This window comes from Apium graveolens, chromosome 5 (assembly GCF_009905375.1).
Source record: "Apium graveolens cultivar Ventura chromosome 5, ASM990537v1, whole genome shotgun sequence".
Taxonomy (NCBI): Eukaryota; Viridiplantae; Streptophyta; class Magnoliopsida; order Apiales; family Apiaceae; genus Apium; species Apium graveolens.
Window position 1 is genome coordinate 104,046,197 of NC_133651.1, and position 10,000 is coordinate 104,056,196.

General features: G+C 33.4%; 1 protein-coding gene across 2 annotated transcripts; it reads left to right on the forward strand.

Annotated features, from left to right (window-relative positions):
* Positions 1-4,605: 4,605 nt before the first annotated feature.
* On the forward strand, positions 4,606-9,387 carry LOC141724336 (uncharacterized). 2 transcript variants are annotated; one of them, XM_074526449.1, is made up of 4 exons: positions 4,606-5,122; positions 7,747-7,892; positions 8,022-8,099; positions 8,545-9,387. In XM_074526449.1, the coding sequence occupies exons 1-4, from the start codon at positions 4,699-4,701 to the stop codon at positions 9,127-9,129; spliced, it is 1,233 nt and encodes a 410-aa protein (XP_074382550.1). In that variant the 5' UTR covers positions 4,606-4,698; the 3' UTR covers positions 9,130-9,387. The 2 variants fall into 2 exon arrangements, with proteins under 2 accessions (XP_074382550.1, XP_074382549.1); XM_074526448.1 differs by having other exon boundaries at positions 4,607-5,122; positions 7,989-8,099; positions 8,545-9,386.
* The last annotated feature ends 613 nt before the right edge of the window (positions 9,388-10,000 follow it).

Sequence of the window (10,000 nt, forward strand, 5' to 3'; positions counted from 1 at the left end):
GTGAGCAGGGTAGAATCACCAGTCATGTGTCTTGAACAACCATTATCCAAGTACCAAAGATTCCTTCTGTTTCCCTGCACACATCAAAATCAAATCAAGTTGATTTTGGTACCCAAGTTTCCTTGGGTCCTGCCTTGTTAGCTTTCTTCTTCTGTTTCTTAGGCTTTAACTCATTTGACTTAGGAATTTCAGATTCTTCCTTAGTCATTTGGGTTGGGCCTTTGAAACCACTAGATGCTACAGAATTATTATGCATGTTATGGCTAACAGGAAATGGCATGCTTGGTGCAAACATGTTATTCCAGTAAGGCATGCTAAATGGCATTTGAGGCATATTGTATGCAGCATAATATGGATTAGGTGCAAATGGCATATTAGCAAACTGTGCATTCATGTTCTGTGTAGGCATAGCATTAACAGGCATAGGAGGCATGGCATTCATGTTAGAGAATTGAGGCTGAACAGACATGGGAGTAGGCATGGCAGATTTGCAATTAACAGACAAATGATTTACACTACCACATTTGACACAGATTTTTCTAGGAGCATATTTGTCAGGTTTTTAGTTGTTATGTTTGTTAATCCCTACTTTACCATTCCTATTGTTTTTCCTTTTAGTTTCTGTTTTTACCTCTATCTTCTCAAGTCTGTCACTCAACTGTTTGACAGTCATGTGACCAACATTAGCCTTCTTTTCTTTCTTGGCTTGACTTGACTCCCCTGAAACAAAGTTCTTGGAAACAGACCCATACTTTTCATTTAGCTTGGTTAATTTGGCTTTACTAATGGGTTTGTTCACAGCCGACGGATGAGGATTTTTATCATTCGACGGATAACACATTTTGTTATCCGACGGATAGTCCTCATCATCCGTCGAGTCTACATCTGTCAGCAATCCATCTACCAAAATAGGTTCTAGTTTCTCCTTATTCTTTTTCCAGACTTCATCACAAAAGGACTCAATTCCTTAAACCTTGGTGATTTGAGCATGAACATATCTGGATGTTTTCCATGCTTTAATCACCTCATGTTCACGATCGAGCTGCTTCTTTAAAATTTCTTCCTTTTTCAAGGACTCAGTTAATTCCTCCTTAGCAATTCTACACTCAACTTTTAGTTTCTCAAACTCAACAAACTGAGACTCAAGCACATTATTCCTCTCACTCAAAAACAAGTTGTTTTCTTTGATTTTAGCATTTTCTTTAGTGAGGGACTTAAGTGTAACACGCAAATGATACAATTCTGTAGACATGTCATTTATTGCATCATTACACTCAGCTTTAGATAAATGTGCAAGGTTTGTAGTAATTACCTGATTGCTTGAGGAACTTGTCTCTGTTTCATCAGACTTGGCCATAAGGGCTAGATTGACATAGCTGATCTCCTCATCTTCATCCAAACCATCAGCTGCCCAGTCATTCTCTTGTGTAATAAAAGCCCTTTCCTTCTGTTTGAGTAGATCAAAGTATTTTTGCTTATAATCCACAAACTCAAATTTCTTCTTACTAGAATCTGACTTTCTACACTCATTTGCAAAATGCCCTGCCAAGCCACATTTGAAACACTTGAATTTTGACTTATCCACCATGTTTCTATTTGGCTTGGCAGCTCCAAAGTTCTTCTTGAACTTGAGCTTGGCAAATCTTCTTGAAAGGAATGCTAGGTACTCATCAATGTCCTCCATATCATCTTAACTCAAAGAATCTTCACTTTCTGCAGCTAGCCCTTTATCCTTGCTTTCACAGGCCTTTGAAGTTGATTCCACAGCTTCCATCTTCACTTCCTTCTCCTTTTCCAGTTCAGCAACTAGTGCAATGGATCCTCCTTTCTTCTTTCCTCTCTCCATTCTTTCATCCTGCTCTATTTCAAGCTCATTGGTCTTCAGAATGCCATACAGTCTCTCCAAAGTAAACTCCTTATAATCTTGTGAGTTTCTCAATGAGACTGTCATTGGTTTCCATTCCTTTGGAAGAGATCTGAGAAATTTCAGATTGGAGTCTTTAGTCTGATAGACTCTTCCATGCAATTTAAGAGCATTTAGTAGCTTTTGGAATCTACTAAAAATGTCAGTGAGTGACTCACTTTCTTCATTGTGAAAATGCTCATATTGCTGAATCAGGAGCTGCATTTTATTTTCTCTTACTTGCTCAGTACCATCACAGATTATCTGTATTGTGTCCCAAACTTCCTTGGCAGTCTTGCAGTTGATGATGTTATCAAACATATCTGCATCAACACCATTGAACAGAATGTTCATGGCCTTTTTATCTTTCCTGACTTGTTCAAGATCAGGATCAGACCATTCATGCCTTGGCTTTGGAACTGATGGTTCATTTCCTGTTGCAGCTCTCATTGGAACATGAGGGCCTCTTTTTATGCAGTCCACATAGGCCTCATCTTGAGAAAGCATATGAAGATTCATCTTTACCTTCCAATGATGGTAATTATCTTTATCCAGAAAAGGAATCTTGATTCCAACATCTTTCTTGTTCATCTTGCTGAATTGTTTTGATCTTTAAACTCTTTGTAGATTAAGAGCTTGCTCTGATACCAATTGTTAGTCCCTTAACAATATAGCAAGAATTACAGAAGGGGGGTTGAATGGAATTCTTTATCTTTTTCTTGAAATAAAAATATTCAACTCGATTATAGATATATCTGTTTTGATTAGCACAATGCGGAATATAAACTTTAATGAATCAAAACAAGAGTAATTAAAAACAAGAGTCTTTAAAAACTTTCTGGTGGATTTAAACAATTCCACCAGAGATATATATAAATATATCGAGAGAACTCTGTGTGCAGAAATGCTCACAACTGCTTTTACAAGATAGAACAACTAAGAACACAGGAAATGCTAAAGATAGTGCTTACAAAGATTTCTCTGTGTTTGTTTTTGAGCTCACTTAGTTTTCTTAGTTATTTTATATTTGCTACTCTCTTGGTTTATATATATTACCAAGATTACAAAGTCAAAAGAACTGAATAAATATAAAATCTAACAGTCTTGATCTTTGCTGCTTTTCGTCCTCTATTACCCAGTTAATGGGCTTCCACAGTGTTTGTATCCAATCTCGACGGCTGTGTGTCAGCTTTCACTGTTCAACTGATGTTTGAATCTTGATATTATCATCCGTCGACTTTCAGATCATCCATCGATGACTTACTTGATCATCCGTCGACTGCTATTTTGAACATCCGTTGAAAGTCATTTGATCATCTGTCGAAGCTTTGTTAAGCATCCGTTGATAGCTATTTTAGCACTTGACTTCATTTCACTTATACAGAATTACAAGACATTGCTTATGTACAGTTAATCAACCTATTCTGCATATCTAGTCAAAGTCAACATGACTTATATGCTACTACAGATTCTATACAAAGGTGCATACAACACTGTGCTACATACTTATCATTATATAAGCTACTCACTCGATGGATAATAAATTACTCATCCGTCGGTACTCAAACTGAGTTATCCGTCGGGACTATAATTCTTATCCGTCGAGTGCTACATTATTTCACTAAGTAAAATCTACTTAGATGTTTTGTTTAGGTAATCATCAAGTGCACAACATATTCATAACAATTCTCCTAATTTTTCTTAATATCATTTTTCCTCTTTCTCCTAAAATCAACTTACAATATTATATTTTCCTAAAAATTTTATTTTAATTTTTAGCCAATTAAATATTGCAAAAACAAGTATCTATAAATATATTTTCTCAATATTTTTTAAAATCAATATTGCATTATATTATACTTTGTAAAGGAGAAGATGAGAGTTGTAAGGTGGCGCCTCTTATATCGTTTCAATCTATTTTTGTAATGTTTTCAGATTTTTATATTATTAAATAGAAAAAAATATTACATTGATTATTAGAAAATAAATAATATATTTTTGTGATATTAGATTTGTGAATAATGAGAGAGAGTAAACATGTTTAATGAGGAAACACCACAATTGTAAATAAATTGTTGAAGTTTATGCAAACAAATTATGTCCTAAAACTATTGATACACTGTACGTGGTAAAACGGGTTTATATTCGAAAAACCAAACTGAAATTTATGTAACCGAAATTTGATCCGAAATCTGAATTATGCAATCCGATAATTATCCGAAAATTAATTTAAACCGATCCAAAAATTACCCGATCATAAAATTTAACCGAAAATGATCTGAAATACAAGATCTGATTATAAATTAGAAACAATCAAAATCAAATAATTTATTAACCGAACCAAATATGACCCGAAATAAGAAAAATTCATACTTAAAATAATTTTATGTTTACGATAACATATTTATTTGATCGTATTATTTTGTATAAGTACATTATATTATATTGAAAATACTAAATTAAATAAAATGATATTTTTAAGTTTCAAGAATCAAAAAATCATTAAGTTATTATCTGAAGATGTCCGAACATAATTTTTAATATGAACCGAGTTTTATCCGATCTTAATTCAAATTTCATTCAATTTTAATTCAAATTAAATCTGAACTGAATCACATCCGATCCGATGCGCTCGGATACATATTCGGATCATCCAAACGCGGTAAACCTAACCCGTATTATAGAATTTTAAAATGTCCCTCATCCATCAAATACATACACATATACACACACTTTCAAGAACACTCCACTCCCTCCCCAAACACCTCATCTTTTTCCACCCCTTAAACTTCCCCATGTCTTCATCTTCATCATCACCCAGTTCAATTTCTTGGACATGTTCTCAGTGCACATTTACCAACCCAAATTCACACCACCCCACTTGCCAAATCTGCCTAACCCCACAAGCCCAAACCCTTGTTTCACCCTCCTCATCAAAGCCCACTTGGTCTTGCAAGTCTTGCACTTTTCACAACTCTTACAAGAACAATAACTGTCAGATTTGCGGGACCAGGGCCTCTGCTTCTTTGCTAACTGCCCTTGAAACTGGTTATGATGATGTGATTGATCCTAGTGTTGGGAGTGTGTTTTTGCCTTTGCAGCGGTGTAAGCGAAAAATCGGACAAGTTAAAGATATGGGGTTGGCTGGTTCTAGTGCTTCTGGATTGTTTTCCGGTGTTAATGTTATTAAGTCTGCCAAAAATGACGTTGCTGTTTTGGGTATTTTTCGATTCTTGATTTATTTTAAAAATATTAATTATTTTAGCATTTATTATTGTGAAAATATATGATATTTGTAATTATGTTAGCATTTATAATTTTTTGAAAATGTATGATATTTATAATTATGTTGTCATTTATAATTGTTATTTTAGGTACTTGTTTAGGGTGTGTGTGGCTAATCTTTACTTGCTTAGTATCGGTCTGGTTCTAGGTTTTGATTATAGTTGCTTGTTCTGTTTGTATTTAGTGAGGTGACCGTTTTTCTCTGTTTAAGATCCTAAATAAAAGTATTGTTCTTTTGTAGCATGGTTGCGGTACTTACTATAAACAGAGTGTTATCAGTCATACAACTTACTGGTGGTGGTTGGCTGCATTATGTAAAGATAGAATTTTGCTTTAGCAATTAAACTAGATTAGTTCCCGGGAAAATCCCCGGTCACATAATGAGCCCGTTTGGGGTTTCTTAAAAAATGTAACTTATGACTTAAAGTTGAAAAGTGGCATATAAGTAATATGGACATTGTAACTTATAAGTTATTTAGGTGTTTGGATAATTTTACGTGTAAGTCACTTATAAGTTTATAGTGTTTGGTAAATCATAACTTATAAGTTAAACTTCCTATTTTGATAAATTAAAATTCTAACAATAATTTAATTCATAAATGTAAAATTGAAAGATAAAACTGAAAACAAAAATTTATAATTTTTTATTTTCTTTGTACTTGTGCGTGTATTTTAATATCCAATGACCACGTATTTAATTTTTTATAAAATAAAAATATAATTTACAAAAAAAATGTTAAATCCGCTGACAACAGTAAAACGTATGTCAAGTGGATATTTTGAGCTAGTTGACACGTCGATAGATATTTTGGAACATATTTATTAACTAAAATAAATAAACAAAAAAATTAATTATAGCTTAAATAAATAGAAGAAAAATTAGAACTTAAACATAATCATTTTAATATATTAATATAATAAGATAAAATTTTAAAATAAAATTAAACATTTACGTACCTGATTTGAAACTAAAGGAAGTGAACGGGACGAAAAACGAAAATGAGAAAGTAGAGTCTTTTCACTTTCTCATTCCTTCACATAAGTAGTAAAATATGATGAGTATTTATTTTACCCAAACAGTCACCAAAAAACAGAAAGAGCTTTCTAAATGATTTAAGGTGAAAATGGTGGTGCCCAAACACGCACAATATTTATTTGATTAAAAATAAATTTCGATTTTTTTTATAATTTCACATATTAATATACATTTCATATCTTATTTAAATACATATTTAATTACTTTCAAGGAGAGATTGACATGTGTCCAACTTAGTGAGAGAGTGATATATGTCAAGGCTGTACTCTCTTTTAGTATAATGTAGAAGTTTATACAATTGGTTACTATATTGTGGACTCTAGGAGCAGTGAGCTCTTAGATTTCTATGTCACTGCATTATAAAAAGAAAGGCACTGCATCACCTTAGAATTATGTTGACGATTTATTAGATTGATCTATTATGTCTTGCTTCCTAGTGGTTGTAGTCTATATATCACATAAATTGCTCGTTTTTTTTAAAACCTTGTTGCTTGTTCCTCGGTTACAAGAAGAACGGATAGAGAAATTTTCTTTGGCTGTTTATAGTAGTGGCAATGGTGTGGATGTGAGAAAACCTTTATATTTAATATTCCTAGGTAGGTAGGTATACTGTCAAAGCTTATCTTTCAGAGAACTGGATTATTTATATCATTGACCATGATAATTTATTATTTTAATAATAATAATATTTCAATTTGAAGAATTTTGCTACAGTTACAGGAACCAGGGTAGTTCCTCTAAACATTAGTTAAAGTTTTTTATTCCAAAACATCAAATTTGTCCTTTATGCTTCTTTGCTCACATGTGCTTGACTTACGAGTGAGGATGATTTTGTACTGTAAATGTATAATGTTTTGGCATCTTGCAGTAGTAAGTATATATATGTTTTTGCCATGGTATGGGCTTGGAGCATAGCCAAAAAAGGCTTTACACCTTAAACTTGGCGTCACAAAATTGAAATGAAAATAATTTTAAATTTTAATTCATGAGTGTAAAACTATAGCAAATCTTATACTGTATGTTTTAAATTGTCGGAAAAAATATTCATTCGCTTAGGAGGAATTAATTCAATCCGAATTGTGTCAAAGATTTGGTTTTCATCCACAACAACTTGCGTTTTTTCCAGATATGATACCTAAAGAACAAGATGTGGGATGCCGGTGAGATGCATTTGATTCTCTCGAAGATATTGGATTTTTTAAGGCAGAATTTTCACTTAATGAGCCATAAACGAAAGCGAGTTCATATATGGTATTGAGATTAAATAAAGCGTGATGTATCTTATGCATGATGTATAAAAATATTTACTGTTGTTGTACCTGTACCCTAAAATATTTAAATTTCCGTTTCCCGGCTCCGTCTCTCTATATGTTGTTGTACCTGTCTGTGCAATTTAGATACTTCACAAATCTCAACTTGGCCAAATTAATTTTCTTGTCCTTCAAAGTAGCCCCAAGTTTCTTACATTTTGTATGCAAGTTGTTTAGTTCGTAGGAAATCTTATATCTTTTTCTTGTTCCAGATACGACTTGCACGAACGAAGCTCTGAAAACATTGAAGATTTTGAGTTATAATGTGTGGTTTAGAGAGGATTTAGAGATGCGTCAGAGGATGAATGCCCTGGGAAACCTAATTGAAATGCATTCACCCGATATTATATGTTTGCAGGTCCTTTCTTTCCCCCAGATCTCTTGAATTTAATTTATTATATCCATTTCAGCCTCTATTTTTGTATGATACTAACAACGGCAACTTCATTTGTAGGAAGTCACCCCTAACATATATGACATTTTTCAGCAATCAAGCTGGTGGAAGTTGTATAAATGCTCAGTTTCTAATGAAATGGCATTCACAAGAGCATACTTTTGTATGCAGGTTAGGTTTCCTACAAGCTCCCAAATTTCAGTCCCTTTATTTGTCGGTATCTCACGTACAGCTTTGTGAAGTCATTATTGGACACCAACTTTATCATTTTATTTCATGTTATTGTAATTTGTATTGTCGAGGCCTGAAGGTGGAATTTTATAGAAAGCTGATATATGCTTGGATATCTATTGAACCTTTGCTTGATGTTTCATTTATAAGTAGGATATTGAGCCCGACACGTCCTCTCGTATCTTTTTGCTTAATGTGAAGAAATTGCAATATGCTATGTGTGTTTAATCCCTTGGCTTACTAAAAGATGTTTTCATTAAATCGAAATAAGGCAAGCTAAATATGTGCTCTATGGATTATTCGCTTTATGTGGTTCTTCTTGTTCCATGTCTTGTATCTTATAAATATTAAATTCTCGGTAATCTTTTTCTCACATATTTGTCAGCTAAGCAAAATGCCAGGAAATCTATTCAGCTGCAAACCTTATCGTAATTCAATTATGGGAAGAGAGCTCTGTGTTGCTGAAGTTGTATCCAGGGAAGATAAACCATTAGTCATTGCCACGAGTCACCTTGAAAGTCCATGTCCAGGGCCTCCTAAATGGGATCAGATGTATAGCAAAGAACGGGTTGATCAGGCAAAAGAGGCTATCAACTTCCTTAAACAACATAAAAATGTGATATTTTGTGGTGATATGAATTGGGATGACAAATTGGATGGACAAGTTCCTGTGCCTGATGGCTGGGTTGATGCTTGGACAGAGCTAAAACCTGGAGAGCTAGGATTTACTTACGATACCAAGACCAACAAGATGCTATCTGGTAATCGGACACTTCAAAAGCGATTGGACCGCTTTTTGTGTTCTCTCCGAGATTTCAAGTTAGTTAGAATCGAAATGATTGGGATGGAAGCAATACCGGGCTTATCATATTGCAAAGAAAAGAAAGTAAAAAATGAGGTGAAGAAAATGATGCTTCCTGTTTTGCCTAGCGACCATTATGGCTTGCTCTTAACAATTTGTCCCTCCTAGCTTTTGATCAGGCAGGTAAAACATAATTAGCATATATCCAACTTTTTGATGTCCTTTTAGACTCGTGTACATTGTCACCTTGTTTGTGCAGAACAGAAGAATTGATTAAGAAATGTGTACAGCTTCTACGAATATGTTGTATTGTTTGGTGAATATTTTGTGATGCACAATTTATGTGAACTGATCAAGAAAAATGGTTGCTGGTTTGCAACACTGTGCAATCTATGATTACACTGCATATTTAAAATATATATTGATAATATACAAGTAGTCATTAACCATGCTTAATTTTAATTTCTTTTTCATTACAATGCTCTTCAGTTTTAAGTTATCCGTACGAGGTATCTCTACATAGCTCTTTAGTATAACTTGGATAGTTGTATGAATGAACCATCGGCTCCGTCACTTTTTTGGTATATTTGAATGAAAAAGTCATTTATTTGGTATATCGGTTCAAATAATGCCAATTATGGTACAGAACGTCTATACTAATGGGAATAAACCATTGACCCCAGAATAAGTGGCGTTCTGGGGTTATTTTATTAAAAAAAATAAATCCCAATCCCCGGAATGAACTTGTGTTAGTGTGTTTTTGAAGTGAAAAAAATTAGGTGAAGGGCTGTTTTTGGAGTCCTATATTAAATAAATGGAAAATGTTTGTAGTTAATTTTTTTTTGTGTTGTAATGTAAACCTATTTCATATGTGTATTTTTTAATTTAAATAAAAAACTATATAAATAAGACTTTTGTAGCTCCAAAAAGGGTGTCGTGCAATGTGAGTGCAAAATTTTTAGGTGAGGGCATGTTTTGGCATGTGCGTATTTAAATAACCATAGATTTTTTGGGTTCCAAATTTTTTTGTTGTGTTGTA

Bases quoted from the DNA above. Each gene is read 5' to 3' on its own strand.
- LOC141724336 (XM_074526448.1), top strand. From the start codon at position 4,699: ATGTCTTCATCTTCATCATCACCCAGTTCAATTTCTTGGACATGTTCT. The intron at 7,893-7,988 runs GTCCTTTCTTTC...CTTCATTTGTAG, and splicing joins CCGATATTATATGTTTGCAG to GAAGTCACCCCTAACATATA. The intron at 8,100-8,544 runs GTTAGGTTTCCT...CATATTTGTCAG, and splicing joins GAGCATACTTTTGTATGCAG to CTAAGCAAAATGCCAGGAAA.